At 47.4% G+C, this 22,727-nt stretch overlaps 1 protein-coding gene across 1 annotated transcript in view; it reads left to right on the top strand.

Moving 5' to 3' along the window:
* GALNT2 (polypeptide N-acetylgalactosaminyltransferase 2) overlaps window positions 1-22,727 on the top strand; it is a gene marked incomplete at its 3' end in the record, with an annotated part of 175,128 nt that overhangs the window by 87,083 nt on the left and 65,318 nt on the right. The window contains exon 2 of the mRNA XM_079703673.1: window positions 3,038-3,131. Within this exon, the coding sequence (XP_079559799.1) occupies window positions 3,038-3,131 (94 nt within the window). The remainder of the gene's footprint in view (window positions 1-3,037; window positions 3,132-22,727) is intronic.

Below are 22,727 nucleotides of genomic sequence, written 5' to 3'. Positions count from 1 at the left end.
GGGAAATGCACTGTTTTCCTCTACTTTGGGCTGCCTTGGTGCTGGAGGGGAGCTGTATTCTCCGAGGGCGTGGCACTGGGATGATAGAGACCCTGGAGGCTCCGGCACTAAATTTCCTGCGGCTCATCTCTAACCTCACTGTGTGTTCTGTGTGACTCGGTGTTTGGTGCATCAGCTTCCTCATCTGTAGAATGGGGCAGGACTAGCGCCATAAGGAGGATGAACTTGTGGGCAGGGTCTAGAATGGGGCTGGGCACCTAGGAAGTGCCCTGTATTAGCGGCAGAGGTGTTCTCCCTCCTCCCCCTGCACCTCCCTCCTCCCCCTCCTCCCCCCTCCTCCCCCTCCCCCTCTCCCTCCCGCTCCCTCCCCTTCCTCCCCTCCCCTCCTTCCTTCCCTCCCCTCCTCCCCCCTCCCCTCCTCTTCCTCCCCTCCTCCTCCTCTCCGCTCATTCTCCTCCACCCTCCTCCTCTCCCTCCCCTCCCCTCTTCCTCCTCCTCACTCCTCCCCTCCCCTCTCCTCCTCCACCCTCCCCCTCCTCCTCCTCCACCCTCTCCTCCTCCCCTCCCCTCCCCCTCCCCTCCTCCCTCTCCTCCTCCTCTCCCCTCATTCTCCTCCCCCCTTCCTCCCCCCCTCCCCCTCCCCCTCCTACTCTGGGAATTGGTAGTGAACATGGTGATTTGCACTTTTTGACTTGGAGCCCAGAACAAAACAGTCCTTTGTGGATGACTCCCTAGAAACGTATTCTTGGGATTTTTATGACATTGTGAGAATCAGGCTCTTGTAACTTGGTTCAAACTGAGCCCTGGGCTGCCATCCCCATCCTGATTTATAAAGGGCCAACTCGAGCTGCTCGCCCACTGTGTAACCTGGACAATTTGCGTAACCTCTCTGATCTTCTGTGTCCCCATTGTAAGATAGGAATTATAAAATGGCACGCTTGTTGCCAGGATGAAAAAGTATCTTTGTACAGTGCCTGGTGCATAGTAGGCATTCATAAATAGCACTTAGCATCATGTTGCCTACTGGGACTTTGCGGTGCCCTCGTTATATAGCAGGTCCTCATCCTCGGCCTTAGTTTTATGGTGGACTCGGTTCATTGTCCCGGGGAGTGGGGGCGGGGAGGGGAGACAGGTTAGGGAGTGTTACATATGGACTAGTCAGTCTTGTTTGTGGGAAGAAGGAGACATTTATTTTCTAAGAAAACATTGATGATTGGCTTACAGATGTTGATTTGGTGAATATTACAGTGCGGTGGCCACACCAGCAATGTTCACTTTTTTTTTTCATTCACTTTCGATTTTATTCGAGTACAAGGTTAAATGGTGTGATCCGTTAGCCAGTGTATGTAGTAGGCCAGATGCCTGAGGGAAAAAGTTGTTAGCCACAAAATGTTACAAGCAAGCTGCAAAATAAATATTAATAAGCTTAATTAGAAGTCTACCCAGTGTGACTCTGCTAACTTCATTACTTGCTGGATTTAGTGTTCGCACGTTTCTTTATATCGTGAAGGCAGAGAGTAGGTCAGATTCTCTCACTCCACTGCAGGTGCCAAGATTGCCTGGAAATCTTTGCCAATAGTAAATTGAAAGTTTATTTATAATCAAGTCATCTCAAAAGCCAAATCACAATTCAAAAAATTTTTTTCACAGCAAAAAGTATTTAAATTGGGATACAGATGCATTTTAATACATTTGTTACAATGTGGGCTAGGATCTTCAAAAGTCAGAGCACTGGGCCCCTTGAAAGCCTGAGAAGGCCTTGTGACAAGTTGCCGGGGTGGGCTAGGACCACCCAGGTGCAGGGCCTTCCTGACCTGCGCACTGTGTCTACAGGGAGTCATCCTCCCAGTGCCCCCCACCCATCATCCCCATGGTGGCCTTGAGGGGATAAACCAGCTTCACTTCACCTCAGAAGCAACTGAAGGAAAAGCTGGCCTCCAGAGGAGGAGACTTAGGCCGTTTCTCTTTAATTACTCTACTTTTTGAGTAAAAATGCAGATTATTGGCAGAGCAAGTTGCCTTTGGGAAAAAGATGTCTGATTTGTCCTAGCCCCTGAGAATTAACGCTTCCTGCAGATCTTGCTTCACATCCAGTTAAGAGCCAAAATGTCCCCAGCGGTCACGCAGCCCATGCTGGTTAGAGGAATGTTAGTGGAACAAACCTGAGCAGAACTGGCTGGGTCTCGCCTGAGGGAGGGGACCTAAGGCCGCCAGCATCCTAATAGCACCTGCTGGGGAAATGGCCAGTTGACAGCGCTTGGCCCACCAAAGTCTGTGTGGGAAAATTACTAGCCGTGGGGTATTTCTTATTTGGGTTATATACAGAAACCTTTCTTATTATATTCACAGAAATCAGATCCCAAGTGGTTGAAAAAATATATTTAGCTCTGTGGTCATGGGATTGTTTGATTAATGTTGATAGATTAAATTGTTCGTGCAGATGAGTTGAATAAATTCTACCAGAGCGTCTCTCTTCTGGTTTTACATTAAGCCCTTAGTTTGCAGCTCTCTTCCACTGGCAGCCCTTCTAGAGGAGCGGAGGAAAAGCTCCGCCATCCTTTGCCCTTCCTCCGCTGTTATTCAGTGGGATGAAAGGAGTCATTTAACAACCTCTGAGCAGGGCTCAATGGCCCTGAGGGAGACTCTGGTCCTAAGGTGCCCTTAAGCCATAGAAGGCGTCTGGAGAGCTACCCTTATTTTAATGGCTTTGATTTAACCACTATTGAATTCTCTTATTTCATCCAGTTTCCCTATCTCCCTTCCCCACCCTCCCAGATCCTCAAAGCCCAGGGAGTTTCCAGAGTATTTCTTTCCATAGATAAGTGATACACATAGAAAATGGAGAGAGAAACTCAGGTCCTTCCTTGGAAAGTTCACACCAAGAACTTGGACAGAGTCGCTTCTGTCCTTGGGTCTCCACCACTGAGCAGGTCTGGGGTGCAGTCCTCTGGATGGGAGGACTCATTGTTTATTGACCTGATGAATGAAGGTGGGCTCCAGGAACCTGTCGACTCATTTGGTGTCTTTGCTCCCCCAGGAGGACTGGAATGACATTGACCCAATTAAAAAGAAAGACCTTCATCACAGCAACGGGGATGAGAAAGCACAGAGCATGGAGACCCTCCCTCCAGGTACTGCAGCAGCTCCCAGGGCCAGGCCAGCCTTGGGCTGCTGGTGGGTGGTGGGGACCTGTCTTGCCCACTAACTGTGAATGAGCTGAATGTGGCATCTGGAGTGTATCGCCTGTGGGGTAGGGAATGCATTTCCTAGGGCAGCTGCAGACACTGCCCTAGAGCAATGTTTTGCTGTCTTCCTTCAGGCCCTTAGTGGGTGGTGAAATGAGTTTACTGGGAGGTGACAAAAATTTCTTGGATGAAAAAATATCAGTAGAATAAACTAAAAAATACAGGATGGGATGTATCGGTTCACAGATTTTTGTTTTTTTAACAGACTTTATTTTTTTTAGAGCAGTTTTAGGTTCGCAGCAAAATTGAGCAGAAAGTACAGAGGTTTCCATAGACCCCCCCCGCCCCCGCCGTGCACAGACTCCGCCACTATCAACATCCCCCACAAGATGGGACATTTGTTATAATCAGTGAACCAACACTGACGCATCATCATCACCCAGCGTCCATAGTTTACATTAGGACTCACTCATGGTGTTGTATATTCAGTGACGTGAATTCACCACTACGGTATCCTACAGAGTAGTTTCACTGACCTAAAACTCCTTTGTGCTCTGCCTATTCATCCCTTCTTCCCCCAGTCCCTGGCAACCACCGATCCTTTTACTGTCTCCCTGATTTTTGCCTTTTCCAAAATGGCACATAGTTGGAATCAGATCAGACGTAGCCTTTTCAGACTGGCTTCTTCCACTTAGTAACATGCATTGAGCGTTAATCTATGTCTTTTCACGGCTTGGTAGCACTTTTGTTTTTATCGCTGAATTGTATTCTATTGTCTGGATATATCACAATTTATTTATCCATTCACCTACAGAGGACATCTTGGTTGCTTCCAAGTTTTGGCAGTTATGAATAAAGCTGCTGTAAACATCTGTGTGCAGTTTTTTTGTGTGGACATAAGTTTTCAATTCATTTGGGTAAATACAAGGAGTGCCACTGCTGGATCATATGGTAGGAATACATTTATATTTACAAGAAACTGCCAAACTATCTTCCAAAGTGGCTGCACCATTTTGCACTCCCACCAGCAATGAATTAAGTTTGTTTTGCTCCACATCCTCACCAGCAATTGGTATTGTCACAGTTTTTGTGTTTTTTTTTGTTTTTTTTTTGTGGCCCTTCTAATAGTTTGGAAGTGGTAGCTTATTGATGTTTTAATTTGCAATTCCCTAATCTGTAAAACTTTGTGGAAGTGTCCGCTCAGGTCTTCTGCCCACGTTTTAATCGGGTTGCTCCTTTTCTCATTGTTGACTTTTAAGAGTTCTTTGAGTATTTTGGATAATAGTCCTTTATCAGATGTGTGATTGCAAATATTTTCCCTCAGTCTGTGGCTTGTCTTCTTATTCTCTTGACAGCATCCTTCCCAGAGCAGAAAGTTTTAATTTAGTGAAGTTTAGCTTTATGAGTTCTTTTGTAGATTATGCCTTCAGTGTATCTAAAAAGTCACCGCTATACCCAAGGTTACCTAGATTTTTTTCCTATGTTGTCTTCTAGGAGTTTTATCATTTTGTGTTTCATATTTATGTCTGTGATCCATTTGGTTGTAAGGTCTGTATCTAGATTTTTTTTTTTTTCTTGCATGTGGATATCCAGTTGTTCCAGTGTTATTGTTGAAAAGGCCGTGGTTGTTTCATTGTGCTGCCTTTGCTCCTTTGTCAAAAGTCAGTTGACTATATTTATGTGGGTCTATTTCTGGGCTCTGTTTTCTCTTCCATAGACCTATTTGTCTGTTCTTTGCCCAGTACTATGTTGTCTTGATTACTTTAGATTTATATTTGGTCTTGAAGTTGAGTAATGTCAGTCCTCCAACCTTGTTCTTTCCCTTCAGTATTGTGTTGGCTTTTCTGGGTTTTTTTTGTTTGGCTGTTTGTTTTGCCTTTTCATGTAAACTTTAGAATTAGTTTGTTGATACCCACAGAATATAGCTTGCTGGGATTTTGATTTGGATTGTGTTGAATCTTCAGATCAAGTTAGTAAGAACTGACATCTTGACAATATTGAGTCTTCCTATCCATGAACATGGAATATCTCTCCATTTATTTAGTTCTTTTTAAATTGTTTCATCAGAGTTTTATAGTTTTGGCCATATACATTTTGTGCCTATTTTGTTAGACTTGTACCAAAGTATTTTGATTTGGGGGATGCTAATGTAAATGGTATTGTGCTTTTAATTTTAAATTCCACTTGTTCATTCTTCATATATAGGAAGAAAGCAATTGACTTTTGTATATTTAACTTGTACCCTTCAATTATAACAAGGATTGCTATAATTACTTCTCAGTTCCAGGAATTTTTTTGTTTGTTGATTCTTTCAGATTTTCTACCTAGACAGCCATGTCACCTGCAAACAAAGACAGTTTTGTTTCTTCCTTCCCAATCTATATTATACCTTTCGTTCCCTTTTCTTGTCTTACTGCATTAGCTAGGACTTCTAGTATGATGTTGAAAAGGAGAGATGAGGGAGGACATCCTTGCCTTGTTCCTGATCTTAGCAGGAAAGCTTTTAGTTTCTCACCATTAAATATGGTGTTAGCTGAAGGGGTTTTTTAGATGCTCTTTATCAAGTTGAGGATGTTTCCCCTCTATTCCTAGTTTGCTGAGAGTTTTTATTCATGAATGAGTGTTGAATTTTGTCAGATGCTTTTTCTGCATCTATTAATATGATCATGTGACTTTCCTTCTTTAACTTCTTAATGTGGTAGATTACATTAATTAATTTTCATATTGAACCAGACTTGCATACCTGGGATAAATCCTACTTGGTCATGGTGTACCGTCCTTTTTTTTTTTTTTTTTTTTTTTGCGGTACGCGGGCCTCTCACTGTTGTGGCCACTCCCGTTGCAGAGCACAGGCTCCGGACGCGCAGGCTCAGCGGCCATGGCTCACGGGCCCAGCCGCTCCGCGGCATGTGGGATCTTCCCAGACCGGGGCACGAACCCGTATCCCCTGCATCGGCAGGCGGACTCTCAACCACTGCGCCACCAGGGAAGCCCTGTACCGTCCTTTTTTATACATTGTTGGATTCAATTTGCCAATATTTTGTTGAGGATTTTTGCATCTATATTCACAAGAGGTGTTGGTTTATAGTTTTCTTTTCTTGTCTGGTTTTGTTAATAGGGTAATGCTGGCCTAATAGGATAAGGTAGGAAGTGTTCCCTCTGCTTCTATCTTCTGGAAGAGATTGTAGAGAATTAGTATAATTTCTTCCTTAAATGTTTGGTAGAATTCACCAATGAACTTAGCTGGGCCCAGTGCTGTTTGTTTTTGGAGGTTAATAATTATTGATTCAATTTTTAAAATATATATAGCCCTGTTGAAATTATCTATTTTTTCCTGTCCTAGTTATGGAGATTTTGTCTTTCAAGAAATTGGTCCATTCATCTAGGTTATCAAATTTGCAGGCATAGAGGTGTTCATAGTATTCCTTTATTCTCCTTTTAATGTCCATGGGATCTGTATTGATGTCCCCTCTTTCATTCTCATATTCTAACTTCTGTCTTCTATCTTTTTTTCATAGTTAGCCTGGCTAGAGGCTTATTGATTTTATTAATCTTTTCAAAGAACCAGTTTTCAGGGGTTTTTTCCTATTTCTTAGATTTATAATTTTTATTATTTATTTTCTTTTGTTTACTTAGGATTTATTCTGCTCTTCTTTTTCTAGTTTTCTGAGGTAGAAGCTTAGATGACTGATTTCAAGTCTTTCTTCTTTTCCATATTGTATTCAGTGCTGTCAGTTTCCTGCCAAGCACTGATTTCACTACATTACACAAATTTTGATAAGCTGTATTTTCATTCTTATTTGGTTCACAATATTTTTAATTTCTTTAAGATTTGTTCTTAACCTGTACATTAATTATAAGTATGTTGTTGAAAGTCTAAGTAATTTGAGGTTTTCCAATATTGATTTTTAGTTCCACTGTGGTCTTAAAGCAGATATTGTATGATTTGTGTTCTTTTAAATGTGTTCAGGTGTGTTTTATGGCCCAGGATGTGGTCTGTCTTGGTGACTGTTCCATGTGAGCTTGGAAGAATGTGTATTCTCCTGTTGGATGAAGTAGTCTATAGATGTCAGTTATATCACCAGTTGGTTGGTGGTGGTGTTGAGCTCGCCTGTGTCCTTACTGATTTTCTGCCTGCTGGATCTGTCCCTTCCTGAGAGAGAAGTCTCCAGCTATGATAGTGGCTTCATCTGTTCCTCCTTGCAGGTTCCTAAGTTTTTATCTCATGTGTTTTAATGCTCTTGTTAGGCACATACACATTAAAGATTGTTAGGTCATCTTGGCAAGTTGACCTCTTTATCATTACATATTGCCCTCCTTTATTCCTGGTAACTTTCCTTGTTGTGAAGTTTGTTCTGTCTGAAGCTAATATAGCTCCTTCTGCCATCTTTTGATTACTATTAGAATGGTATCTCTTTGCCATCCCTTTACTTTTCATCTATGTGTGTCTTTATATTTAAAGTGGATTTCTTGTAGGCAGCATGTAGTTAGTTGGGTCTTGTTTTTTGATCCATTCTGACAATCTCTGTCTTTTAATTGGTGTATTTAGACCACTGACAATGTAAAGTGATTATTAATATAGTTGTATTAATGTCTACCATATTTGTTATTTTTTTCTATTCCTTGCCCTTTTTCTATGTTCTTTTGTCTTCTACTCTTTTTCTGCCTTTTATTTTTTATTTATTTATTTATTTATTTGCGGTACGTGGGCCTCTCACTGCTGCGGCCTCTCCTGTTACGGAGCACAGGCTCCGGATGCGTAGGCTCAGCAGCCATGGCTCACGGGCCGAGCCGCTCCGCGGCATGTGGGATATTCCTGGACCGGGGCACGAACCCGTGTCCCCTGCATCGGCAGGTGGACTCCCAACCACTGTGCCACCAGGGAAGCCCTATAGTTTTTTTTTTTTTTTTTTTTAAGAAGATGTTGGGGGTAGGAGTTTTTATTAATTAATTTATTTATGTTTGCTGTATTGGGTATTCGTTTCTGTGCGAGGGCTTTCTCTAGTTGTGGCAAGCAGGAGCCACTGTTCATCGCAGTGCGCGGGCCTCTCACTATCGCGGCCTCTCTTGTTGCGGAGCACAGGCTCCAGACGCGCAGGCTCAGCAGTTGTGGCTCACAGGCTTAGTTGCTCCGCAGCATGTGGGATCTTCCCAGACCAGGGCTCGAACCCATGTCCCCTGCATTGGCAGGCAGATTCTCAACCACTGCGCCACCAGGGAAGCCCCTATAGTTTTTTTTAATATAAATTTTATTTACTTATTTATGGCTGCGTTGGGTCTTCGTTGCTGCACGTGGGCTTTCTCTAGTTGCGGCGTGTGGGGGTTACTCTTCATTGCGGTGCCTGGGCTTCTCATTGTGGTGGCTTCTCTTGTTGAGGAGCACAGGCTTGTGGGCTTCAGTAGTTGTGACTCACAGGCTCTAGTGCACACGCTCAGTCGTTGTGGCTCCCGGGCTTAGTTGTTCTGCAGCACGTGGGATCTTCCCGGACCAGGGATCGAACCCATGTCCCCTGCATTGGCAGGCGGATTCTTAACCACTGCGACACCGGGGAAATCCCTGCCTTTGGTAGTTTTAATTGAACATTTTATATGATTCCATTTTCTCCCTTTTTTACCTTTTTTTTTTTTTTACAGCTAATCCAAGTCTAACTTCAAACAACACTGTCCTGCTTCACAGTTAGCACAAGTGTCTTACAGCAAAATATTATGAATCTCTCCCTCCCATTCTTTGTATCATTGCTGTCATTCATTTCATACGCCATTCATATATATAAACATATATAAGCATACAGAATCAAATACACAGTTGCTATTATTATTTTGAGCAAACTGTTATCTGTTAGATCAATTAAGAATAAGAAAAATGGGACTTCCCTGGTGGCACAGTGGTTAAGAATCCACCTGCTAATGCAGGGAACACGGGTTCGAGCCCTGGTCCAGGAAGATCCCACATGCCGCGGAGCAACTAAGCCCGTGTGCCACGACTGCTGAAGCCTGCGCGCCTAGAGCTCATGCTCTGCAACAAGAGAAGCCACCACAGTGAGAAGCCCGTGTACCGCAATGAAGAGTAACCCCCGCTCGCCACAACTAGAGAAAGCCCGCACGCAGCAACAAAGACCCAATGCAGCCAAAGATAAATAAATAAAATAAATTTATTAAAAAAAATAAGAAAAATTCCAAGTGTAATTTTACTTTCACTTATTCCTTCTCTGATTCTCTTCCTTTCTTTATGGAGAGCTGCATTTCTGACCTAAATCATTTTCCTCTCTGAAGAGCTTCTTTTAACGTTTCTTGCAAAGCAGATCTACCGGCAACAGATTCCCTCAATTTTGAGAAAGTCCTTATTTCTCCTTCACTCTTAGAGATTAATTTCACAGGGTCCAGAATTCTAGGTTGATGAATTTTTCTCTCAACCCTTGAGTTATTTCATTGCATTCACTTCTTGCTTGCATTGTTTCTGAGGAGTTGGATGTAATTCATACCTTTGTTTCTCTAAAGCGGTATTTTTCCCCTCTGTCTTCTTTCACAATTTTTTTTCTTTATCATTAATTTTCTACAGTTTGAATATGCTGTGCCTGGGTGCAGTTTTTTTGGTATTTATCCTGCATGGTGTTCTCTGAGCTTCCTGGATCTGTGGTTTCGTGTCTGACATTAACCTTGAGGAAATTCTCAGTTATTATTGCTGCAAATATTTCTATTCCTTTCTCTCTTCTCCTGGTATTCCCATTACACACGTTTCACCTTTTGTGGTTGTCCCACAGTTCTTAAGTATTCTGTTTTGTTTTGTTTGGGGCTTCTTTTTTTTTTCAATCTTTTTTCTTTAATCTTTGCTTTTTATTTGGGAAGTTTCTATTGTCATAGCCTCAAGCCATGAGGTTCTCACATCAGCCATGGCCAGTCTCCCAGTGAGCCTCTCAAACTCATTCTTCATTTCTGTTAGTGTTTTTAACCTCTGGCTTTTTTTTTTATAATCCTTCCTTAGAATTTTCATCTCTTTGCTTACAGTATTCATTTGTCCTTCCATATTGTCTACTTTTTTCATTAGAGCCCTTAACGTAGTAATCATAGTTGCTTTAAATCCTGGTCTGATAATTCCAACATCCTGCCATATCTGAGTCCGGTTTTGGTGCTTGCTTTGTCTCTTCACACTATGCTTTTGCCTTTTAGTGTGCCTTGTAATTTTTTCTTAGAAACCCAGATACGATGTCCTAGGTAAAAAGAACCCCAGTAACCAGGCCTTTGGGGATGTGCTGATAAAGTGTGGGGGAGGGGAGGCGTGCTGTCCTTATGTGGCAGGTGTCAGTCTCCTAGTGAGCCTGCGCCCCAGGTGTCAGCTTCACAACTGCTGCTCAGCTGTCCTGCCACTCAGGTGGGACAGGATGGTTAGAGTCCCCCGGAGCTGGGCATTCCCCTTCCTCCGGATTGATTAGCTCTCTTGAGGCCTGGCCTTGTTAACAACGGAGTGCTTCTGCTATTTCAGAACGTCTCCTTCCCCCCGCCACTGGAGGCCTGAAGGGTAAAAGTCATGGAACTGTGGGGTCCCTGGGCCTCCCCCACCGGAGTTCTTACCCGTCAGGCTCACCCACAGTGAGCCTCCGGTGGTTCATTCTGCAGCTCGGGTCCCTCCCCGGCTTTATCTCCTGCAGAACTTGCTGCCCCAGAAATTTTGACCCTCTGTATTCCCCTGCTGGTCTCCACAGTTCTGGGAGCAGCAGTTTGCCCTGTGAGCTCACTTCTCTGAGGGATCTATGAGGACTTGACTTTTCAGCTTGTTTAGCTTTTTATTTGTTAGGATGGAGTGATGACTTCCAGACTCTTTACATGCAGGACTGGAACCAGGAAGTTAGTTCATGAAATTTTGCTTTGATGGTGACAGAGAATTTGATTGTTAGCGTTTCTTTTTGGGGAGGGACGGCGTCAGCCCAGGGAGTCCAGACCCTCCTGCGTTACACCCTCCACATGTCCCAGCTGCACTAGACTTGGGAGCGTGTGTGTGCGTTAGATGTCTCCATCAGGTCTGCCCCCTCCCTCTCCCCGGCTCTGAAGCCCCGAGCCACAGTTCCTTCCTATGTGATAGGCATTCCCTGCGCAGTGGAGAGCGTATCTGAATGGAAGGGTTAGCTCTTAAGCATTTCTTTATTATAATAATAGGATGTACTTCTGCTGTGTGGATTAATGAGAGATTTCCTGTGGGTTGTCTCCTATTAGCAAAACCAAGTGTTCTCTTGAATTTTAAGGCATATGTGGGGAGTGGGGGAGAAGCCATGTTCAGGGCATGTCCTAGACGTGACCACTTAGAGTCAGACCCCATAGTTAAAATCAATGCGGCATTGACCCGGGCTTTCATGTCCTTAACTGTTATACAGTTGATTTCCCTATCTTCAAAGAGATAGGAATGTACTGGTTTTCCTCTTATTTTAAGTTATTACTAATAACCTTTGATGAATGCACCATGTCCTTTTATTTTGCCTTTGAAGGACTTTATCTTCTTTTTTTTGTTGAAACCTTTTTTTTACTCAGCCATCATACACATGAGTTTTTTTCCTTTACAAACTATTTTGTTGTGGTTAAGAAACACATTTTCCCCAAGAATCATGGGCACAGCCAGAATTCTGTGGTCTGCAAGGAACTATGGTCACAGCACTTTCCACTCTGTGAGTAGGCTGTTCAGGAACTCAGCGGCTTCCTGTGTTCTAGGTGTTGGGTATCTGGTATGTGTAGATGGATGGATGGGAGGAGGTAGCACTCAGTCCAACGTGGCCAGGAAATCCACTGGCAGATGGAGAGCCTGATATAAGACAGCAGGAACACCCCCAGGCAATGGCCTCCAACCTTTTTTAACCACTCACCCTATGAGCAAAGTCATTTGCTCCACATTGCAGGTCCAGGGTGGAGGATGTTTGCCCTTAGATTCTGTGATTATTGTTTCTAATTCAGCATCATGTTTTCCAGCTTGAACCACTGAATTTTTTTTTTTCAATGCTGATTTTTTTTTTTTTCTGGTACGCGGGCCTCTCACTGTTGTGGCCTCTCCCGTTGCGGAGCACAGTCTCCGGACGCGAAGGCTCAGCGGCCATGGCTCACGGGCCCAGCCGCTCCGCGGCATGTGGGATCTTCCCGGACCGGGGCACGAACCCGTGTCCCCTGCATCGGCAGGCGGACTCTCAACCACTGCGCCACCAGGGAAGCCCTCAATGCTGATTTTTAAAGTGTTGTTTCAAATGGAGTATTTATTTGTCAGTTTTTTATTTTTGAAAATCTATCTGATGGAGATGAGTTTTATCTTTTTTTTCCTGTGTGCAGAAAAAAGCCCTTGGGTCTGAAAATCAGTTTCTCCCATAATTCTCCCTCCTGTATCCTCTCCTCTTGTCTCCACAGCATCTCTGATCTGACTGGTGAGACCAGTTGGCAGGGTAGTGGTGACGCAGAAGGACCGGTGAAGGAACAGGCCAGCCAGGGGTTGAAGGGCCGAGGTCTGGCTTTGAGGACGGCTTGTGGGTGGAGGGAGCCAGGGAGCTCCCATGCTTAGAAGACGTGGCCTTTGAGAGCAGATTTTCTTCTGGCCTTTATGAAACCTCAGGGTCATTCTCATCATGTTCATTGGGAACCTCGTGTGAGGGGGTGAGCCTCAGAGAGCAGGTAGGGAGAGCGTTGAGGAAGGAGAGTCCTGATTAGGTTTTGGGTCCCCGGGAGGTCCCTCCCATCCTTGGCTGGGTCTTCACCCCACCCCCCACCCCCCCGCTGCTGCTTCATCACCCAAGACAGTTGATGTCTCAAAACAGAAATTGCTCACGTTCACGTAAAGATGAATGAAATGGGAATGGCGAAGTGTGGAACAGGTCTTAAATCCCGGCTGTGAGTTGCCTCTGATGCTCACCATCACTTAGCTCTTCTGCTTCCCAGCTGTTGGAAGAGAGGAGAGGTGAGCCACCTGTGTGTGTATTCAGCCCATATGATAAACTTGACTTGAACCAGTGATGTTGCAGATTAGTTAGAAGACCTTGAATAGAATTGGCCAGAATTTCCACTGTACATTTTCTCAAACAGGTTTTCCAGTACTAACGCTGCAGGGTTGGGGGAGAGTGCTCCCCTGACTTCTCCCCTTCTTGTTACCAAGTGCAAGCTCGCTCTGCTCGCCAGTGAATCAGAGACAAGGAATACGACTTTATTCGCAGCAGATGGTAGACTAGTGTCTCTGACAGACCATCTTATTGGGGTCTGGATGCCAGTTTCTTTTAGAGAACAGGGAAGGGGGGGAGGGGATGAGGAAGTGTAAAGTAAAAGAGCCATCAATCTTGCAAAACATCTCCTGGAATGGCCAGCCTCCGAGAGGGGATGTGTTAGTTTCTTTTTTCTTGCAGCCATCCACAGATGGACAGGGTTCCCTGAGGCAGGCCATTGTCTATGATTATAATAACAAAAGCAACAAAAAGCAAAGGTTAAAGTCAAAGAAACAGATCCAATGTGGAGTCCCATTTAGCTCTTCCCTGTTACATTCTGCGGGGTTTTGTGGGTTGCAGCACTGTGCTTTTTAAAAATTATGGTACGATATATATAACATAAAATTTACCATTTAACCATTTTCAAGTGCACAGTTCAGTGGCATTGAGTGCATTCACCTTGTCTTGCAACCATCACCGTCATCCCTCTCCAGAACTTTCTCATCTTCCCAAACTGAGACTCTGTCCCCATTAAACACTGACTCGCCGTTCCCCTCCCCAGCCCCTGGCCCACCATCTACTTCCCCGCTCTCCTCCAGGCATCTTGCATACAGGAGAGTCACACGGGATTTGTTCTCCTGTGACTGGCTTGTTTCCATTGGTGCAGCGTCCTCAGGGTTCCTCCGTGTGGTAGGTAGCGTTTGTCAGTGTCTCCTTCCTTCTCAAGGTTGAGCACTCTTCCACTTCGCCTCTGCACCTGGACGCTGTGAGCGCATCCTCCTGAGTAGCACGTGCGACGCCCGGGGGCGGGAGGGCATCTAACACCACACTTGGCTCCTGCGACCCGGGCCTGAGGCCCCGGGGTCTGCACAGTGTCCTTGCCAGGAAAAGAAGTACCTCTGAGTATCCCGAGAGAAACATCGCAAAAACAAGCAGTGGACTTCCCTGGTGGCACAGTGGTTAAGAATCCACCCGCTAATGTAGGGGACACGAGTTCGAGCCCTGGTCCTGGAAGATCCCACATGCCGCGGAGCAACTAAGCCCGTGTGCCACAACTACTTAGCCTGCGCTCTAAAGCCCGCGAGCCACAACTCCTGAGCCCGTGTGCTGCAACTACTGAAGACCGCATGCCTAGAGCCCGTGCTCTGCAACGAGAAGCCACTGCAATGAGAAGCCCGCGCACCATAACAAAGAGTAGCCCCCGCTTGCCTCAACTAGAGAAAGCCCGCGCAGCAACGAAGACCCAACGCAGCCATTAATTAATTAATTAATTGTTTAAAAATCCAAAAAACAAATATTCTGTTGTCCTTCCCCCATTCCAATGAGTAAGAAAGCAAAACCGAGGACTTAGATCAGCTCAGTAGCTGGAAAAGGGGTGGAGCTCTTAAAAGAGCATGATTTTGAGCTGGGTTAGTAGAAATATGGCGCCCAAAACAATTCCGGTAGCATCCAGTGCCCTCTGTGCTGTCACCCACCCCTCCAATATTTCGTTCTGTTCTGGGCACAGGGTGTTCAGAGATGCTCGTAGGTTCGAGTCGGTCCAGATGATGGTGACTCAGATGGGCAAGAGGCTGGAAACAGCGTCCGATGAGGAGCGTTTAAAATAAATGGATGTTTTTACGGAGGGCCGAGAAGGGCGAAGTGGGATCGTGATGCCCAAATATTTGAAAAGGTGCCACAGAAGAGAGGCTCGTCGTTTTCCTTTTATTTGAGACTCTGGAGAGTAGAAGTTTCAGGGAAGCAGCATTACTGTAGAAGGGAACCAAGGCCGGCAGCTCCAGCTGGCTTCATGTTAGGGGTTTAGTAGAGAGATTTTCACACGTGCATCCCTGGGGCCTTCTGCCTCCAGCAGCATGTGATGTCCGCCTTCAAGAGAGGCCCCACGCCCTCCACCCAGAATTCACTGGGCCGGGGCGGGTGCCCTGGGGAAGGAATGGGACCTGCTCTGTGAGGCTGCTCTTTGGTGCTTGGTTGCCGTCCCACCCACTTCAGAGTGAGTTGTCGTCCGCAGTGGAAGGAACTCGGCTTTGGGAAGAGAGAGACCCGGGTTTGACTTGTGGTTCCATCTTTTTTTTTACAATTTATTTGGCTGCACCGGGTCTTAGTTGTGGCACACGGGATCTTCGTTGCCATGTGAGGGATCTTTTTAGTTGAGGCTCTCAGCTGTGGCATGTGGGATCTAGTTCCCTGACCAGGGATCGAACCCAGGTCCCCTGCATTGGGAGTGCAGAGTCTTAACTACTGGACCACCAGGGAAGTGCCATGGTTCCATCATTTTAGTTTAACTTCCAAGTCGCACTTGCCTAGTTAGTACAATGGAAACAGCAGTGGTCACATGTACTTTGCAGGGTGATGGTGTGCTGCGTTGGGTCTGTATGCAGCACCTGTCCTGTGGGTGCTGGTTAGTGACTCCCTCTTTCTGTCCTCCTGCCTTTCAAGTATCAGCCCCAATTCTGCGTTGTAGGTTCACTTTGATATTTTTACTAATATTTGGGATGAAAAACCATGTACAACAAACTAAATTTATTGTGTTTAGACACTATCACACATAGAGGGAGAGAGAGGAGTTTCTATTGAAAATTTGGAAAAGAAATACGTATAGGAAGATTCCGTGACTTCAAGGCAGGTGTAGATCTCATAATGCAAATCAAACTCTTTCATGGTGGGTTTTAGTTATTTTGACAGCACAAAGAATTTTAAATAAGTTGAGTATTTACCCTATAGCGTCTGATTTTTTTCTTATATTTTCTTCTAACTATCTTTTAATCACTCCTTTGAATTTTCTATTTTTTTCATCCTTAAAAATGAATTGTGTAGGATCCCTTATTTCAGGAGACAGTTTCTCACAGGTGAACAAGCCTGTCATACCAGCTATCCAGTGACAAATAATAAAGTATTATTTACATATCTTTGTTATTGAAATGGATATATTTGTTTGTAACCCCGGCCTCACCCTGGTCTTCTCTTTCGTGGTGTAGCGTTATGACCTTCTAGAGGAAGAATATGAGGAATTTTTTTTCTTTTAAGCATAGTAAAATTACATTCAATCTGAGATGAACTGAGAGGCTAAACTAAATCGGAGAGCTTTGTCCTTTGATTTAGAATTCATTCTATTTCCCTCCTCAGCCCCTTTCCCAGAAGAGGCTTGCTGTTTCACACAGGCTAGCTTTCAGTTTGTTTAAGCCGTCCTTCCCGGGGAGGACTGGAGTGAAGATCTGCAGCCTGGCCGTGCTGCCAGCACAGCATCCAGATGCCCCGTCCCCTGGCTGGAGGGACCCCAACATCAGGGCCCTGCCTTCCCTTCGTGCGCCTGTGGGTGTGGACAACGAGGCTGCCCTCAGGGTGTGTGTCAGCAGGGTCCTGATCCCCCAAAGGACTGTCACACCTGAGCGGTCTCTAATCTGAAGACCACGTGTGTCTTGGTGCTTCCATATGTTTTGTGGGGTTAATCCTTTGAACGTTCATTTTCATAGATTTACATCATTGTTTCTTTAAATACGAGGTTTAGTAAAAATGAAAATTTTAAGAAAGAGATGATGGTGTTTGGAAATGTTTAAACTTATTTTAAAGTTAATTGAACAAGTCATCCAAAGGTAAGCCGTTTCTTGAATATAAAAACGTCTTTTCTAAAAGGTAATTGGAGGACTGGTTGTTAGGAGCCTAGAATGAGCTTTCTCATGGCAGTGATGTCCTGAGTGGCACTTAGGACCCTGCGTGAGCCAGCCTTGCCCTGAACCCACAGGGCACAGAGCTGGGGCCCCCCGACCTCCACGCCCCGCGCAGGCTCCATGGACCATGCGTGGTTGTGATTCCCGGCTGGCCTCTGCTCCAGGGATGCTGTGCTGGTCTGCAGTCTGGTTAAGATGGGCAGAAGGGGAAATCCCAAAACTCCACTAGGAAGAAAAAGATTCTGGAAAGACAGGTGTAGCTCAAGGCCTGGTGGGTGGATAAGGGGAGAGAGAAGAGACTCTGGGTTCCAGAAAGTAAGTGCAAAGGCTTGTGAGGGACAGCAGGGGTGACAGAGGAAGAATGTTAGTGGCCAAGTAAGTCGGAGATGGGAAAGGAAGAAAAGGAGAAATTGCTGGGCCAGGGAGCCACGGGTGGTGAGGGCGGAGCGGCCAGTGGACAGGTGTGTGTCCTGCGGAGGGGACCACGGCAGGGGTGGCAGGAAGCCGTCTTTCCAGCGCCCACCTTTCTCCAGGTCCTGGCCCTTTTCTACCAGAGGCAGCTGCCCCGGGCCCCGGTCTCTTCCTGCCTCTGGACGTTGTGTGTCTCGGCTGGAGGGCCGGAGCGGCTGCACCGCGCCCTTTCCTGCTGCCCACCTGGACGCTTCGGGGCCGCTGGGTGAGGAGCTCCCATCAGAGACCAGATGAGCAGAAGAGGAGGCCAGAGTGACCGCGGGGCCCTGGGTCTCTGGGTGCGTCCACAGAACTATCTGAAGCTGTAAGGGATGCTGAGGTCGGACGTGGGCTTTGCAGGGTGTGGTTTTAAAACAGTCATTAAACGTGTGCTGTGCGGCGGGTTCCAGCCCTGTCGGCTCCGGAGAAGCAGAGAACGGGGGGCGGCTGGTCCCCGAGCAGGTGACCGTGCGAGGGAGGTGCTTGGGACCAGCAGGGGGGCAGGGGGTGGGACGACGGGCTGAGCCGTCGTCAAGCCCCAGCGCCCCCCCACCCCCCCGGCAGGAGGCAGAGGAAGCCGAGCTGATCTCCGGCCTCTCCATCTAGACCTCGATATCCAGACTGGAGAGCCTACAACTATGCTGTTAGGAGAATACTGAAGGCTGAGCAGCTGAAGATACCTCAGATGCTTTAAATGAATGCGTCTCCGAGTCCAGACCGTAAACAGATAGGGCACGTGGTTCCTGGGGACCAATGAGCTGGTGAGGTGCCGGCAGAGCAGGGCAAACAGCAGTTAGAGGTGAGCCTTGGTGGGATTTTGAGTTAGTTATTAGATGGAGAGGTGGTAAACCCTGTGAAGCCCTGCGACAATAGGTGTGTGAGAAAGCCGTTGTCAGGATGGAGCAGAGAGTGAGGAAGGCCCTGGGGAGGGGCTGCAGCTGGGGACGCCAGGGAGGCTTCCTGGAGGAGGTGGCTGCCCTGGGAGGCTACTGGCTGCTGGCAGCTGGCAGAGCGGAGTAAGTGCATTAAGACCAAACAGCCCTGCCTTCTAGTGTCGCAGTTTCGCCTGGGCTCTGCGTGAATGGTGGGTCAGGGAGGGTTTAGTAAGAGCTCACAGGCCTTGCCCCGTGGAGGGCCGAGGGGCAAAGCTGGCCAGAATGGTGATCCGATCTCTGTCATTAATGTTCACAGAGCCAGAGGTCCTGTCCCTGGGGCCCGGGTTCTGCGGTGGCTCCTGGCTGAGGGAACGGGAGGCCGGCTTGAGAGGGCGCCATTCAGAAAAAGCCTGTAAACCAGTGGAAGGAGGTCTAGGGCCCACGTCCAGCGCGTTCGAGAACAGTCCTCAGGTGTGGGTATCAGCAGTGGGAGACCATGTGTGGGAGCCGGGCCTTCTGAGAGATGCGCTTCCCCACCATCAGCCCGGGCCGCGGGCAAAGCAGGAGGCTGGTCCTTGCCCGCAGGGAGCCCCTTCCTGACCCTGGGAGAAATGGAACCACAGGGACATCAGGGGACGATCTTGGCCTCGAAGGGTGGTTGGGGGGTGGGGGACTTGAGCGGCCACGGGTGTCTGTGGAAGGGGCTGGGAGCCTGCCTGAGGGCTGTCAGTGGGGCGGGGGGTGTCAGCTTGACGGAACCATCAGGAAGCCTCACCTTCATACAGAACCAGAGGTGTCAACACTCAGGGTCACACAGTCCCTCTTTCAGCTTCAAAGACCACATCTAGGAAGGCCTGTCTTCTGGAAATGAATCTCCTCGCAAAGACCTTCAGAACCTAGTGTAATAAGCGAGCGGTTTCCACAGCCCTTCTCAGGGTGAAGGTCCCTTCCTCCCCCCCTGTTGTTTCAGCCCCTGTTCTGTTTTCCTGTCATCTCGGTGATGAAGCTGGCTTCTGTCTTCTCATGAGAAGTTTCATATCTGGGGGGTATTTTCCATCCACTGCTTCTGCTTAGCCAAGTCCATTTTCACTAGATTTTTGTGTATTTTTTGGAAACTCTTATTCTAATGCTCTTTCTAAGATTTTAAAGAGGTGATAAAAATACAAGATGTTTTATGAGTGTCGTTTTTTAAAAAGTCAGTATATTCAGACGTGGTATCTACGGTTTTGATGGTTTCTCTCCAGCCTCTGACTTGTTGCTTCCCTTCCTGCCTGGGGTTGGACCCAGGCATATATTCCCTCTGAGAACCCTGCTCTCGCTGCTTTATCCCAACTCTGCTCCAGCCCTAGCAATTCCGTGTAATACAGAAATAACTGAGTTCTACAATGGTTCTTTAGCCCAGTGGGTCTGACCCATTATTAGAGTGTGGAGCCAGTTTTATGAGTCACACCCACATAAAACAATAGAATATGTGTTCACATGTAGCGAGGGGAAAACCTTCATTTCAGCTGTGTGTGTGTTTACAGCATGACGTCCGGGCCACGATGTGAGATGTATGTCATAGTCAAACATTTTTGAAAGTCCCTGCTGCGCTCTAACATATCACTAAGCTATAAAGTCATTTATAATCTGTCTCCAGTAAAATGGTGTGTGCCTTGGGAAATTAACTGTCACCGGGCCAGGCAGGGCCCTCAGGAGTGCTATAGAGGATGTCATGTCAGAGGGCAGGGGTCACTGTGGGGTGCCTCTGCTGGTGGGGGCAGTGGTCACACCCTTTTTGGAGGTTGAAGAAAGATGTGTTTCTGTGAAGTCACAGAGGGCTTCTTCTCCACTGCTTTGCTGGCTGCTGAGCTCTCAGCTCAGATGCTCCTTCCCCAGGAGCCTCTCACCTCCCGGCCCCCCCCTTTCTGTCCAGACTGGGCTCCTCCGTTAGGTGCTTTCATAGAACTACAGTCCTCACCATCTGAGCACTTAGGCTTCAGTGGTGCAGTTGTTACCATGGTCATTATCTTCTTGTCTATTGCAGCCCCCCACAGTCTCCCAGAGCGTGATCTCCACAGGTGGGCATCAGCTCTGTGTTCGCTGTTGTACCCACAGGAGCCAGTGAGATACCTAGCATGTAGTCGACACTTAGTACACAGCAATGGCTTGGGGCCGAGGCAGGGAAAACCCCAGCCCCAGAGCTGATTGACATGAGGCATCCATGAAACCCTGTGCTGCCTTATTGCAGAAAGGGGTCGGGGGTCTGATGGCACAAAGAGATTGAAGGTCCAGGAGCTCAGCAGAGGCCTTACCCCCCACCCCCACACACAGACGCCCGACGACCAGCCCTCTTCCTGCTGACCCCAGTTCTCCACGCAAGAAGCAGGACTAGAGACGAGCATCTCTTGGGTTATGGTCCTTCCTCTGGCCTTGGATGGGGTGATGTAGTTCCAAGTTCTTTGTTGCAGTGAAGAGTTTTCAGGCCATTAAATCAGTGGGAGCCAGCTCATTTGGATTCTGTGGTCGGCGCAGCTGGGGTAGATTTTGACCGAGGCTCCTGCTTCGTGTAGCCTGTGAGGGGTGAGGTCGTGTGGTGAGGAGGAGGGGCGGGTGTGCTGGAGCACAGGGTGAAGGCAGAGAGGTGGGGAGAGCGGATGATCCATAGGTATCTCTAGGGCTGTCAGCGTGGAAAACGTGTGCTGGAAACATTTCATCTTAGATGGGAGAGAATGCGGGCACGCGGGCCAGCTCCCGTCGCCAGACATTTATCAGGGGCACGGGATCACCCCGTAGCCTGGGAGCTTGTGGGTTTTGGAATTGCTTTCCTATTTGAGAGGCTGGACCACTGTGACCCCGAGCATCATTTCCATGGCAACCAGCTGTGATGAGATGGGGGTAGTCAGACCAGCCCTTGTAGAACAGCAGCCCCCAGCTGCCTGCCCCTTGACCTCCTGTTTCTCTGTTTCGTCTCGGCACTGTGACCACTAGAGCATTACCACTTCAAGGGGACAGGGGTTGTTGTTACTGTTTTTCTTTCCCTTTTTTTTTTATTTGTTAATTTGGTTTGAGTTTGCACATCTACTGAATTGGCACATTAAATCCTCATGAAAAGTCTTTTTTCATTTTACGTATTTATTTATTTTTAGGAAACTTAGTTTCAAAGAATGAATAACTTGCCCAAGATCATAGAGGTAGCAAGTGGTAAACAGAGATTCCAACCCGGGGCGGGGCAGGTGGATAGTAAGTCCCAACTGTTTGGTCTCGAGTCGCTCTTTCCTCCCACTGTTCTCCCTCTGAGCATCGGTGCCTTTGCTCATCTCTCTGCCTTCTCGCGCCCGGGCTTGTCCAGGCTCGCCCCAGCCAGCAGTGCCCTTCCCTCCAGATCCCAGGCTGCACCAGCACTGCCCCTACCCCACCCTGGCACAAACTTCCAGGCCAGTGCGTGTTCTTAGAGAACCCTGTGCTGGGTCCTGGAGCCGCAACAGCTAATCCAGGCAGTGGAGTCAACGCTAACGTATGTGTGGACAGGCCAGACTACCTCGGTGTCCGTCCCCTCCTGCTGAGAACATGAGTGTGATCAGGGTGAGCGTGCCAGGGTGTGAGCATTCCAGGCCATGTGTGTCCCAGGACATGAGTGTACAAGGATGTGACCATGCAGGATATGTGTGCCAGGGTGTGAATGTGATCAGGGTGAATGTGGCAGGGTGTGTGCCAGGGTGTGAGCATTCCAGGCCATGCGTGTCCTAGGACATTGAGTGTGCAAGGATGTGACCATGCAGGATATGTGTGCCAGGGTGTGAATGTGATCAGGGTGAATGTGCCAGGGTGTGAGCATTCCAGGGCACGTGTGTCCCAGGACATGAGTGTACAAGGATGTAACTGTGCAGGGGGTGTGTGCCAGGGTGTGAATGTGCTAAGATGTCAGGCTGCCAGGGCGTGTGTGTCCTAGGACGTCAGCGTGCCAGGGTGTGAGTGTGCCAGAAAAGGCTTCACGTACCATGTCATGGGGTCGATGTGGCAGTGGCTGCAGGAAGTATCTCTGAGGAGGTCTCTCCGGGGTTGTTTTGGTGTCCTGTTTTTTGGGGGTGTTATTTTTGTGTAAACACTTATTTTGTGCTGCCTGATGTCACACGATGGGGCGCCTTACTTTCATTTGTTCAGGATCCTTGTCACCGTGTCTGAGGTGCTTTTTGGCATTACTGTGATCCCTGGAAAGGTGGGACAAGCAGAGCGTATCTCCTTTTGTATGGAGTGTCAGTGGTGCCATTCTCTGGGATACTTTGACTGGCATAGAATCCTGTTCCCGGGACAAATACTCGAAGTCTTGGTTTTAACTTTCATGCTGCAAACGGTCACGGTTCAGGTTGCCAGTGTACAGGCATGATGCTGCCTGTTCTCAGGTGGTTT

This window comes from Hyperoodon ampullatus, assembly GCF_949752795.1.
Source record: "Hyperoodon ampullatus genome assembly, chromosome: 1".
Taxonomy (NCBI): domain Eukaryota; kingdom Metazoa; phylum Chordata; class Mammalia; order Artiodactyla; family Ziphiidae; genus Hyperoodon; species Hyperoodon ampullatus.
The sequence above is the reverse complement of the archived record's forward strand: the minus strand, read 5'-3'. Positions and strand labels throughout refer to the sequence as shown.